General features: G+C 40.5%; 1 protein-coding gene across 5 annotated transcripts in view; it reads left to right on the top strand.

Moving 5' to 3' along the window:
* WDR7 (WD repeat domain 7) overlaps positions 1 to 14243 on the top strand; it is a 344118-nt gene that overhangs the window by 102318 nt on the left and 227557 nt on the right. For all 5 annotated transcript variants that reach the window (XM_054032283.1, XM_054032282.1, XM_054032281.1 and 2 more), the window contains 2 exons: positions 896 to 1014; positions 5676 to 5799. In XM_054032283.1, the coding sequence (XP_053888258.1) occupies positions 896 to 1014; positions 5676 to 5799 (243 nt within the window). The remainder of the gene's footprint in view (positions 1 to 895; positions 1015 to 5675; positions 5800 to 14243) is intronic.

Genomic DNA, 14243 nt, shown 5'->3' with positions numbered 1-14243 from the left:
GATTATGACTGACACCCTAATTCTCAGAGTGCACTGAGACACAGGCAGGTAGACTCCCAGTCTAAGTCAGTGGGGCTCTACACGCGTGTAGGGAACTGACCAGTTAGTGTTCTTTGCAGGATCTGAGACTTAGAGAGCCAATTCAATTTGTGTGGTTGGTACTGGAAGTTCTTATGTGCTGTGGAGGCTTGATCCAGTGTCCACTGAAAAGTGTGGAAAGATGCCCATTTAATTTTCATGGGCTCTGGGTCAAGTTCTATGTAGGGGTAAACCTTAGGTTCCCATGACAGAGGGGAAAAGAATTCTGTTCTGCTTCAGATGACAGCGACAAACAGATGTCCATGTTTTTAGCTGACACACAGCCCTCTTTTGATCTCAGCAAAGATTCTTTTAACTGCTGTTTAAATATACCTCACATCTGTAGTAGTAACTCATCTGTGTAATTTTTGTTTTGTTTTGTCCTATTTGTTTTTTTTTTTTTAACCTGGATTTTTGTGACTTCTTGCTACTATATAACATTTTGTGAGTTGTTGCAATTGACAAACTTGTCTGACTTTAGCTTAGAATAGAGATTTAGCTGTGTATTTGTTATTTCATGGCAACAGTAATATTGTTCTTTATGTAAAAATATCTGCCTTACAGGAAAAAGTATTGCATATTATTTACTAAGACACTGATCTTGTCAGTGAGAGGTCTGTCTGCGTCCAGAGTAGTTTCCACACTGTTCCCTAAGAAGCAATTTAGCCTCAGGGAAAAAGTGCATGTCCCAAGAACAGTGGCCAGAGTAAATCCAAAAATATTTTGAATACATTTAAATAAAATGCATTTATTTTGACCTTTTGTTGTTAAAATTGCCTATGTGTTTTTTATGCCTGTTTTTAACATATGTTAACAGGATGGAGTCAACTAGCTGCTATGCATTGTGTTATGCTCCCTGACCTGTTGGGACTGGAGAAATTTAGACCGCCTCTTCTTGAGATGCTAGCTCGCAGGTGGCAGGATCGATGCTTGGAGGTAATATTAAGTTGCAAATTGCAAAACAAAGGGTTCTGCGTATGACAAAGAATTTAGGTTCTAAAAAAAATTGTAAGCTGCGAAATTGGATAATGGTTAGTATATTTTTAAATAGCAGGTCATCGTTTAAACAGATACATGGCCTCTCTGTATTTTAAACCAGAATTTTGGATTTAAATAGGGAGCTAGAACTGTAGAACTTTATCAAGAGAAATATGAATCTGTGGTTTATGTAACTGACCACTGGATGTCATCATTGTTCCACTAAAATACCTGTAAGTAATTTTAGTTGGCAGTAGAAAACCCCCCTTTCCCTAATCTACAGACCATTTTAACAAATTAATTTGGAGTAGCCGAATTCCAAGCAGTTTATAGGCCTTCTCTTTTATTTAATAAAATAAGCAAAATAAAATGAAATAAAACGATGAGATAACTGGCTCTGTGGATATGGAGAAAGCTTTTGATACAGTCTCCCACAGTATTTTTGCCAGCAAGTTAAAAAAGTATGGATTGGATGAATGGACTATAAGTTGGATAGAAAGTCAGCTAGATTGTTGGGCTCAACGGGTAGTGATCAACGGTTCAATATCTAGTTGGTAGCCGGTATCAAACGGAATGCCCCAGGGGTCTGTTCTGGGGCCAAATTTGTTCACCGTCTTCATTAATGATGATGGATGATGGAATGGTTTGCACCCTCAGCATGTTTGCGGATGACACTAAGCTGGGTGGGGTGAGGGATAGGGTCCAGAGTGACGTAGATAAATTGGAGGATTGGGCCAAAAGATATCTAATGAGGTTCAACAAGGACAAGTGCAGAGTCCTGTACTTAAGACGGAAGAATCCCATGCACGGCTACAAGCTGGGGACCGACTGACTGGCTAAACGTCAGTTCTGCAGAAAAGGACCTGGGGATTACAGTGGACCAAAAGCTGGATATGAGACAATAGTGTGCCCTTGTTACCAAGGAGGCTAATGGCATATTGGGCTGCATTAGTAGGAGCATTGCCAGCACATCGAGGGAAGTGATTATTCCTGTGATGGGTTGGATCACAGAAACCCTCTTGGGAGCTGCCACCTGATGTGCCAAGACTACTTCTACCCCTGCTTTCTCTGCCAGCTCAGGACTCCAGCACCCTGTTTTGCTGAGCCAGACACGCCTGTCTGCTCCAACACAGACCCAGGGTCTGAATTACTTGCCCCAAAGCTGCAGATTTACCTGAAAGCAGCTAACAGAAGTGTTCCTGTCTTTAACACTCAGATGCCCAACTCCCAATGGGATATAAACCCAAATAAATCTGTTTTACCCTGTATAAAGCCTATAAAGGGTAAACTCATAAATTGTTTGCCCTCTATAACACTGATAGAGAGATATGCACAGCTGTTTGCTCCCCCAAGTATTAATACATATTCTGGGTCAATTAATAAGTAAAAAGTGATTTTATTAAATACAGAAACTAGGATTTAAGTGGTTCCAAGTAGTAACAGACAGAACAAAGTCACCAAGCAAAATAAAATAAAATGCGCAAATCTATGTCTAATCAAACTGAATACAGATAATCTCACCCTCAGAGATGTTTCAGTAATTTTTTTTCCCTCAGAATGGACACCTTCCAGGCCTGGGCACAATTCTTTCCCCTGGTACAGCTCTTGTTCCAGTTCAGGTGGTAGCTAGGGGATTCTTCATAATGGCTCTTCTCGTTAGTCAGCTGATCACAAAATGGAGGGGTCTCCCACTGGCTTAAATGTACTTTCTTTTTGTGGGTGGAGACCCCCTCCTCTCTCCTATGCAAAGTCGAGCTCCAAGATGGAGTTTTGGAGTCACCTGGGCAAGTCATATGTCCATGCATGACTCAGTTTTTACAGGTAGCATCCATTGTTTACATGCTATCTTGAACGTCCTAAAGCAGATGTCTTTTGTGGATTGGAGCATTCCAAGATCCATTGTCCTTTAAGTGTTTCTCGATTAGGTACTTAACTTCCACATTCCTTTCTCCAGGAACTGACCAAATGCTCTACTAAGGTTATTTAGAAATTAAGCCAGTACACAGCCAACTTTCATAACATTCATAACTTTGAATACAAAAATTATACATGCATACAAATAAGATTAATACATTCAGTAGATCATAACCTTTACAGAGATATGTTACATGGCATATGTAGCATAAAACACATTCTAAGCATGTTTCCATAAAGCCTTATGGGAGGTACCGTCACATTCCCCTCTATTCGGCACTGGTGAGGCCACATCTTTAGTATTGTGTCCAGTTTTGGGCTCCCCACTACAGAAAGGATGTGGACAAATTGGAGAGAGTCCAGCAGAGGGCAACGAAAATGATTAGGGGGCTGGGGCACATAATTTATGAGGAGAGGGTGAGGAAACTGGGCTTATTTACTCTGCAGAAGAGAAGGGTGAGGGGGGATTTGATAGCAGCCTTCAACTACCTGAAGGGGGGTTCCAAAGAGGATGGAGCTCAGTTGTTCGCAGTGGTGGCAGATGACAGAACAAGGAGTAATGGTCTCAAGTTGCAGTGGGGGAGGTCTAGGTCTTGGATATTAGGAAAAACTTTTTCACTAGGAGGGTGGAGAACCATTGGAATGGGTTACCTATTGAGGTTGTGAAATCTCCATCCTTAGAGGTTTTTTAAGGCCCGCTTGACAAAGCCCTGGCTGGGATGATTTAGTTGGGGTTGGTCCTGCTTTGAGCAGGGGGTTAGACTAGATGACCTCCTGAAGTCTTTTCCAATCCTAATCTTCTATGATTCTAAGTGAACGTGCTCTTCAGTGCATCAAGAAGTCAGTGAAAGCTAAAAAAACTATTAATGTTTATTTAATTTTTTTCATTTAGTTATGGAAATGTAACTGGTAGAGATAATTTTTTTCATTATGTCCCAGAGACCTAAAAACAGTATTTAGGTTCAGGGAGGACATATTCACTGCACCCTATCTTTTTATGTTTCAAAAATGAAACATACTACAGTTTCATGCATATTATGTTTAATTTTCTGGTTAATTTATAAACATTCCTTTGACATTTTAACATCTGTATTTTTTCTTAATTGTTGAGTAACCTACAATGATGAACAGGAAACATAAATGTTCCATTACATGCGTCTGACGAAGTGGGTATTCACCCACGAAAGCTTATGTTCCAATACATCTGTTAGTTTTAAAGGTGCCACAGGACTCTCTGTTGCTTTTTACAGATCCAGACTAACACGGCTACCCCTCTGATATATATTTCAAATATATACAGTACATTTATGTTTTATTCATTCAGATCTAGAATTTTCTGGAATCTGCTTAAAATCTCATTAAGGACAAAGTTTTCAACTCAATTTCTATCAAGAGGCTGCTAAGTTATTATAATTTTTGGAATGCATTTACAATAGTCAGAAAATGGGTTGGCACCTACTATTTGAGAACTGACTAGCTGACCTTAGCATCACACCTATGCTGCTGTGTGTGGGGGGGGGAGGGAGGAAAGGGGCGGCGGGGGAGTTAATTGTGCAGCTTTAAAAGAAAGAAATGAAGAACAGAGCTGTAGAATTTCAGCAGTCTTCTAGTTTAATTGGTGTATGCTTTGTGTTATCTGCCTGAAGTATACTTTGTATAAAAGCACTAGTAGATTTGTATATTTCTGAGTAGTTGTCCTATTACTAGATATTATGTAATATGTTCATGTTCCCAGAAAGCACAAACGCTTTTAAAGATAACTGAAATTTTCCTCAGCCACAAAGTTTGGTAGCTAGAACACTTGAATTAGCTGTAAGGGGTGTAGTCCCTGCTCTGTCAGTGACTTCTTCTTTGACCTTGGGCAAGTCACTTAACTTCTGTGTCTCAGATACCCCATATGTAAATGTATATGGTGATGCTTACTTTTATTAAATGCTTTGAAATCTGTGAATGGAAATTTTGCCAATTACATTTAAAATATTATTTTGTATTTGTTGGTTTTATAGTATTTTTTTCTTTAACATGAAAATCTTCTAAGGATTTCCTCCACTTCTATTGCTCAGTTGTCCAGATTATATACTAAATGGGCAAAAGCATATTTAAACAATGACTTTTTAAAAAAATAATTTTTTTTTAACTTTTTTTCAAACGTTGTTGAAGTTGGAAAAGTATTTTGTGAAAGTATAGAAGAGAATTTTATAGAATTCTCTCTCTAAGTAGTTATAGAAAGTCCCAAATTAGTTTTCCTTTAACGTCTTTCACAGAAAAGGTGGTCTAATTTCTTAGATCTGTTGCTAAATATCATGCTCTGTAAATTGAGGACTTAGTTGTGAGCTCCCTTGTGTTCCCCCTTCCCTAACTTGGCCTCCTTGTATTGCTGATCTTTTCATTAGCAGGGAAAAGTAGCTACTGTGGAGCTTAATACTTCTTCCTCCGGAAGGCAAGGTGTAGTTAAAGCAGCTATGTGGCTTGCACAGACCTTCCCAACCTCAGCCCCAGCTAAGGGAAGCAAGGACTGAACAGTAACTTGGTGGCATAAGTATGTGATGTCTGTGCTGAGTTTTGTAAATTTATCTTTTTAGCTTAGCTCTGTTGTTTGTATTGTAAGAATGTAATGGCTGGACAACTTTACCGTTACTTTTTTAAAATATTTGTAAATCTTATTTGAGAGTTGAGTTTGTATGACATTCTGGTTCCCTCTGTAGGTAAGGGAAGCTGCCCAGGCCTTACTGTTAGCAGAATTGAGAAGAATTGAACAGGCAGGGCGGAAAGAAACAATTGATGCTTGGGCTCCATATTTACCACAATATATTGACAGTATTATATCACGTGAGTACTCTCCATTTATCCCGAAACTAATTTGGTTAAAATATATGATTAAGGAAAGTGTATAAACAACAAATATGAATACTGGTACAAACCAGAGGAAAGCTGTTTTATTTGCAATATTTGTTGTTTCATGGAATCCCAGAATTTAGGTCATTAGCTGTCTGGGTAATCAAACTTTTCTCTTTCTGAATGATCAGCTTCACAATCACAGATTTGTGCTATAAATATTGTCCTGTTAAATTCTGTGACATTTTGTGTGTGTTTCTCTATGAAGAAGAAGAAGGAGGAAAAAAAGAGGGAGCAAACTACTTTAACGGTCACTTGTTTAAAAAAGCAATAGTGTATTTAGCAAAAGCAGCACTAAAATTTCTTGACCAAAACCTATCTCTGTATTTATTTACAAGTAGTTTAATGTCAAATGTTCTTTGAAAAACAGTAAACTAGAGCTGTTGTCTCCTAAATGCTCATGGACATGTACTGTATGTGTCTGAAATAGCCATACAAGGTTGGTCTGGTCCAGTTTTGCTTTTAAGTCACGTTTGGAGAATGGCTAGTGTTCCATTTATAAACACATTATTTCAATATTTATCCCATGGAATTTCCAAGTGAATTAATTGTTGTAAAACTGGGAGGAAAACCAAATACTAATCCTTCATTTTTCCCCCCGTCTGAGTAAAGTTCAGACAGTTCATGCGCTACCAAGGACATGGTTAACTAGATCACCTTGCTGCAATTCAACAGAGTAGGGCTGAATTAAAAAAAAAATATGAAAAATTTAGTTATAAGGATGGGAGAGATTTCTCTGATGGTAATTGGATATGTGTTTGTGAGCTGAACAACAGAAGGCTTTGTAATTTCCTGGTATTTAAATTCAGCTTTTCCATAAATCTGTCCAGTAGCCTTGAATAAATGTAGTTATTTTTGCTCCTCTTCTTATGCTATCTTTGAACTAATGACTGGAGCCATGGTTAACCTTCTACTTCTAGATGTTAAGCTTCAGACTTAGTGCCATGCAGTGTTACAAGACATCAATAAATTAATATTCCAATTTACTTGAAAAGAGTATTCATAGATTTATTTTCAACTCAAATAATAAAGTGCCATTTATGTGTTTAAATATTCCCTCCCTAACAATCTCTCTCTCTCTCTCTTCACCTAGAACTATTTATATAATATTTTCAAAAGCACAGAAATGACTTTAGAAGCCTCAGTACCTTTTTCAAAAGTCACTTAGGAGCCCAAGTCTTGCTAAAAGTCAACAGATCTTGGATTCCTAAGTGCCTGAAATACTCTGGTAATGAGGTTTGAGTTATTAAATATCTTGGTTGCTTTTAAAATGTTACCCTTAGAGATGCTGTTATCTAGTAGAGAGGAGGAAGTTCTGCCAGTTTAGTTTTCTTAGATATGTTGAGGAATGCATCTTGAAAATATTCCATCTCGTACTAATGCTGCATAACAGCATTAGCTGATAACTGAAGAGTTGCACTTTGTCTTTCCTTATATAATAAACCAAGTTTCATGGAACAATTTATTAAAAAAACCAAACACCTAGTTGTTATTAAGGCCTAGATTCTGCAGTCTGATCTACTAATACCCTTGTTTCTACACACATTCCTACTGAAGTACATGGAGCACTTCCTGACACAAGGGTCCTCCCACTTGGATCAGATTGCGGGGTCGGACCTAATTTTGATGCTGTTGAAAGATGCTACATTGGTGGTCCTGAGAATTAAGTGTTTATCCACTGAATATATACCATACATATTTTGATAAAGCAAGCTTCTCCATTCTACCTACAAATGTGCCTCAGATGTGGAGATCATCAGTAAGAGTAAGAGAGGTAGTTTAATCTCTGTGATTGTCTCCATTGATACTGCCAGTAAAGTAGTAGAGCGATATTTATTTGTAATATCTGTTCACTAGAAGCTGTTCTGAGACCACGAGGCCATTTTATTCAAGCTATTGAATAGCCATCTTTATCCCTAATAGAAAACTTTGAAAAATATTCTGTTTTAGATGCAAAATGACTTTATACATCTTAGATTTGATTTTGGTCCAATCAGCTATTATTAATAAATATATGTTTATGAAAACAGGATTTTCCTAGCTACAATATTTGCTATTACAACCTATTCCTAACTTAATATTTCTGTAACACATCAATGATATTTCTACAGCAACTTGTAATTGTGGGCAATGGAGCCTTCAAATTTGATTTTATTGTAAGTTTAGGGGAAATCCCTTAAGCTTCAGTGCTGTTTCATTGTAGTATTTTATTAAATGTAATATAAATTTGTTGATGTCAACTACTCAAAAGGAATTACAATTTTTGTAAAAACAGTAATAATTTCCTATTGAAATAGGATTTATGGGTATATAGTTTATTGCACAGGTATAATTTAATTCACTGCTAAACTGGACAGTAACAGTGTGCACCAACATTTTGTCTGCCCTAATCCTGGGGATGAAGTAGATGAACTAAGAGGTGTTTTTTCCATTTATAATTCCTGTATCAATATTTCACAAAAGATTAGAACAAGAAATGAAGGAGAATCTAATAGAAACTACAGGAAACATGTACGTTGGCCATATTTAATTTCCTGACTTGGAATTTGTCTAGGATACTCCAGCATTCTGTTATTTCCTGAAACCATGTTAAAGAATTGTTTAAACACTGACAAAAAGTTAAATCACTAAGGCCTTGGCTACACTGGCGCTGTACAGCGCTGCAACTTGCTGCACTCAGGGGTGTGAAAATGCCCCTCCCCCCGAGTGCAGCTCTGTAAAGCGCCAGTGTAATCAGCGCCTGCAGCGCTGCACGCTACTCCCCTCGGAGAGGTGGAGTACTTATAGTGCTGCGAGAGAGCTCTCGTAGCGCTGGCGGTGAGACTACACTCGCGCTTCACAGCGCTGCCGCGGCAGCGCTGTGAATCTCCAAGTGAAGCCAAGGCCTAAAATTACGTCTGCAGCACCTCTATGTTCTGTGGTTGGCTCCCACCCAAGTATTGGCTTTTCATAGATTCATAGATTCTAGGACTGGAAGGGACCTCGAGAGGTCATCGAGTCCAGTCCCCTGCCCGCATGGCAGGACCAAATACTGCCTAGACCATCCCTAATAGACATTTATCTAACCTACTCTTAAATATCTCCAGAGATGGAGATTCCACAACCTCCCTAGGCAATTTGTTCCAGTGTTTAACCACCCTGACAGTTAGGAACTTTTTCCTAATGTCCAATCTAGACCTCCCTTGCTGCAGTTTAAACCCATTGTTTCTGGTTCTATCCTTAGAGGCTAAGGTGAACAAGTTCTCTCCCTCCTCCTTATGACACCCTTTTATATACCTGAAAACTGCTATCATGTCCCCTCTCAGTCTTCTCTTTTCCAAACTAAACAAACCCAATTCTTTCAGCCTTCCTTCATAGGTCATGTTCTCAAGACCTTTAATCATTCTTGTTGCTCTTCTTTGGACCCTTTCCAGTTTCTCCACATCTTTTTTAAAATGCGGCGCCCAGAACTGGACACAATACTCCAGCTGAGGCCTAACCAGAGCAGAGTAGAGCGGAAGAATGACTTCTCGTGTCTTGCTCACAACACACCTGTTAATGCATCCCAGAATCATGTTTGCTTTTTTTGCAACAGCATCACACTGTTGACTCATATTTAGCTTGTGGTCCACTATAACCCCTAGATCCCTTTCTGCCGTACTCCTTCCTAGACAGTCTTTTCCCATTCTGTATGTGTGAAATTGATTTTTCCTTCCTAAGTGGAGCACTTTGCATTTGTCTTTGTTAAACTTCATCCTGTTTAACTCAGACCATTTCTCCAATTTGTCCAGATCATTTTGAATTATGACCCTGTCCTCCAAAGTAGTTGCAATCCCTCCCAGTTTGGTATCATCCGCAAACTTAATAAGCGTACTTTCTATGCCAATATCTAAGTCGTTGATGAAGATATTGAACAGAGCCGGTCCCAAAACAGACCCCTGCGGTACCCCACTCGTTACGCCTTTCCAGCAGGATTGGGAACCATTAATAACAACTCTCTGAGTACGATTATCCAGCCAGTTATGCACCCACCTTATAGTAGCCCCATCTAATTTGTATTTGCCTAGTTTATCGATAAGAATATCATGCGAGACCGTATCAAATGCCTTACTAAAGTCTAGGTATACCACATCCACCGCTTCACCCTTATCCACAAGGCTCGTTATCCTATCAAAGAAAGCTATCAGATTGGTTTGACATGATTTGTTCTTCACAAATCCATGCTGGCTATTCCCTATCACCTTACCACCTTCCAAGTGTTGGCAGATGATTTCCTTAATTACTTGCTCCATTATCTTCCCTGGCACAGAAGTTAAACTAACTGGTCTGTAGTTACCTGGGTTGTTTTTAGTTCCCTTTTTATAGATGGGCACTATATTTGCCCTTTTCCAGTCTTCTGGAATCTCTCCCGTCTCCCATGACTTTCCAAAGATAATAGCTAGAGGCTCAGATACCTCCTCTATTAGCTCCTTGAGTATTCTAGGATGCATTTCATCAGGCCCGGGTGACTTGCAGGCATCTAACTTTTCTAAGTGATTTTTAACTTGTTCTTTTTTTATTTTATCCGCTAAACCTACCCCCTTCCCATTAGCATTCACTATGTTAGGCATTCCTTCAGACTTCTCGGTGAAGACCGAAACAAAGAAGTCATTAAGCATCTCTGCCATTTCCAAGTTTCCTGTTACTGTTTCTCCCTCTTCACTAAGCAGTGGGCCTACCCTGTCTTTGGTCTTCCTCTTGCTTCTAATGTATTGATAAAAAGTCTTCTTGTTTCCTTTTATTCCCGTAGCTAGTTTGAGCTCATTTTGTGCCTTTGCCTTTCTAATCTTGCCCCTGCATTCCTGTGTTGTTTGCCTATATTCATCCTTTGTAATCTGTCCTAGTTTCCATTTTTTATATGACTCCTTTTTATTTTTTAGATCGTGCAAGATCTCGTGGTTAAGCCAAGGTGGTCTTTTGCCACATTTTCTATCTTTCCTAACCAGCGGAATAGCTTGCTTTTGGGCCCTTAATAGTGTCCCTTTGAAAAACTGCCAACTCTCCTCAGTTGTTTTTCCCCTCAGTCTTGATTCCCATGGGACCTTACCTATCAGCTCTCTGAGCTTCCCAAAATCTGCCTTCCTGAAATCCATTGTCTCTATTTTGCTGTTCTCCCTTCTACCCTTCCTTAGAATTGCAAAGTCTATGATTTCATGATCACTTTCACCCAGGCTGCCTTCTACTTTCACATTCTCAACGAGTTCCTCCCTATTTGTTAAAATCAAGTCTAGAACAGCTTCCCCCCTAGTAGCTTTTTCAACCTTCTGAAATAAAAAGTTGTCTCCAATGCAGTCCAAGAATTTGTTGGATAGTCTGTTCCCCGCTGTGTTATTTTCCCAACATATATCCGGATAGTTGAAGTCCCCCATCACCACCAAATCTTGGGCTTTGGATGATTTTGTTAGTTGCTTGAAAAAAGCCTCATCCACCTCTTCCACCTGGTTAGGTGGCCTGTAGTAGACGCCTAGCATGACATCTCCCTTGTTTTTTGCCCCTTTAAGCCTAACCCAGAGACTCTCAACACTTCCGTCTCCTATGTCCATCTCTACCTCAGTCCAAGTGTGTACATTTTTAATATATAAGGCAACACCTCCTCCCTTTTTCCCCTGTCTATCCTTCCTGAGCAAGCTGTACCCATCCACACCAACATTCCAATCATGTGTATTATCCCACCAAGTTTCAGTGATGCCAACAATGTCATAGTTGTATTTATTTATTAGCACTTCCAGTTCTTCCTGCTTATTCCCCATACTTCTCGCATTTGTATATAGGCATCTAAGATACTGGTTTGATCTTTCCTCCCAGTTTTTTCCTGACTCTCCTTTCTCTCTGCCAATATAGCCCACACTCCCTCTTGTTTCCGACCCATCTCCCCGGTCTCCATGTTCCCCACTTACCTGTGGGCTTTGCTCACCTGTCCCCGTCGAACCTAGTTTAAAGCCCTCCTCACTAGGTTAGCCAGTCTGTGTCCGAATAGGGTCTTCCCTCTCCTCGAAAGGTGAATGCCATCTCTGCCTAGCAGTCCTTCCTCGAATAGCATCCCGTGGTCTAGGAAGCCAAAGCCCTCCTGGCGACACCATCTTCGCAGCCAGGCATTCACCTCCATGATGCATCTGTCTCTGCCCGGGCCCCTACCTTTAACAGGAAGAATTGAAGAGAATACCACCTGTGCTCCAAACTCCTTCACCCGTGCTCCCAGAGCCCTGTAGTCACTCTTGATCCGCTCAGTGTCACACCGCGCAGTATCATTTGTGCCCACATGGATGAGTAGCATGGGGTAGTAGTCAGAGGGCCGGATAATCCTCGACAATGCCTCCATAACGTCTCGGATACGGGCCCCCGGCAGGCAGCATACCTCTCGAGATGAAATGTCAGGGCGACAGATGGGCGCCTCCGTCCCCCTCAGCAGAGAGTCTCCGACCACCACTACCCTACGTTTCCTATTCGCAGTGGTGGCAGCAGACTCTCCAGCCTTAGGGGTACGAGGCTTCTCCTCCTTTACTGTAGGGAGTGATTCCTTCTTTCCTGTATCAAGAAGAGCATAACGGTTACCTATAACCACGGCAGGAGGGTTCGGAGCAAGGGTGGAGCACTGCCTGCTGCCAGAAGTAACCAGCTGCCAGCGTCCACCCTGAGCCATCTCCTCCTCCACCAGTGGTGTATCAGCAGTCCTGTGTACTGGGACAGCTACCTCAGCTGTCTCCACATGGACACTGTCGAGGAATTGCTCGTGGATACGGATGCTCCTCAACCTAGCCACCTCCTCCTGTAGCTCTCCCACCTGCTGCCTGAGAGATTTCACCAGCAGGCACCTTTCACATTGGATGGTCCCCCCGGCCTGGATATCAGTAAGTGGAAATTGCAAGTTACAGTCATAGCAAAACCACACCAGGATCTGGGTAGAGGCATCCATGCTTAGGCACTCTGTCTGGCTACAGGCACAGGTGGAGGAGACAGTAGCAGTGCTGGCACAGGTGTTGCGGGTCTTCCTAACCATCGTAAGCCTCCCTCTGTCAAACTCCCGTCTGCAGCCCCCTGTCAGCAGAGGCTTCTAGCTTTCAAACCTTCCTTTGAAGCTCACAGCTTCCAACTGCCAGCCACAGCACACGGTCCTTCAAACAACCAAAACAAACAAACAGACCCAAAAGGTTGCTGTATTGCTCCTCCTTCACCTGGAGAACTCCCTTGCGAAACTCCCTGTTAGCAGCCCCTGGTCGCTTGTGCGCTGTTTTATAAAGCCCTGGCCTGTATGAATGCCCCGCCCACTGATTAAGGCTCAGCCACTTACCAGAGGCTTCTAGCTTTCAAACCTTCCTTTGAAGCTCACAGCTTCCAACTGCCAGCCACAGCACACGGTCCTTCAAACAACCAAAACAAACAAACAGACTGACAAACACAAGCTCAGCACACAGCAAGTAACCCTCAAACACAAACAAACACACTACAGACAGTCACTTACCCCAAAAGGTTGCTGTATTGCTCCTCCTTCACCTGGAGAACTCCCTTGCGAAACTCCCTGTTAGCAGCCCCTGTTCGCAGGGGACAAGAACAACAAGGCTTGTCTGACTTTGCTTACCTTTTGAGATTTGATGAAATCACATTTTAAGATTATATTAATACAGACATTTTTTATTATTTTGCCCTACTTTTTTACTTAAAAAACAAAAACAAACCCAACCTCCAGCAATTCTTTGGAAATTATAAAGGGTTTTTTAATCTAAAATTTTAAGTGCTGTTTTTGCTGACCAAACTTTTTTGATAACTTTTTTTGAACATACTACTAATAAAAACTGTACTGTCCTAGTATTTTCTGGATTTTTTTTATATTTTTCTAGTGTAATAAAATAGTGAAAAACACACACAATTCTCTAAATAGGTACAATAACGCTATACTAAAATAATGAACTTACTTAACCCTTATGAGCTATCTAGTACATTTATTCATGCCTTCATCATTTAGGCCCCATTCTTGCAAACACTTCTGTACCTGGTTAACAATTACAGAGAGTAATCCCACTGAAATCAAAATAACTATTGAAATAAACGAGACTACTCATGATATTAAAGATAAGCACATGCCTAAGCATTTGCCAGAATCAGGCCTTGAAGACCACCCATCACTTCACTGTCTAGCTACTTGTTTGGAAGCAGTAACACTGTGTCTTAAAGGAACTACTCATGACATGTCTCATTTGCCCTGTTTTCGGAGCTAGAGGATCTATTTGAATATAATATAAATATTTATTTAAATATTAATCTACAGTAACTTTGCCTATTTTTACAGTTTGCCATGTACACCACAAACAAATAATTGGCCAGTTCACAAGTATTTGAGTCTGTGACCATACATTATGTACAGT

Source organism: Malaclemys terrapin, chromosome 6 (genome assembly GCF_027887155.1).
Source record: "Malaclemys terrapin pileata isolate rMalTer1 chromosome 6, rMalTer1.hap1, whole genome shotgun sequence".
In the NCBI taxonomy this organism is placed as follows: Eukaryota; Metazoa; Chordata; order Testudines; family Emydidae; genus Malaclemys; species Malaclemys terrapin.
The sequence above is the reverse complement of the archived record's forward strand: the minus strand, read 5'-3'. Positions and strand labels throughout refer to the sequence as shown.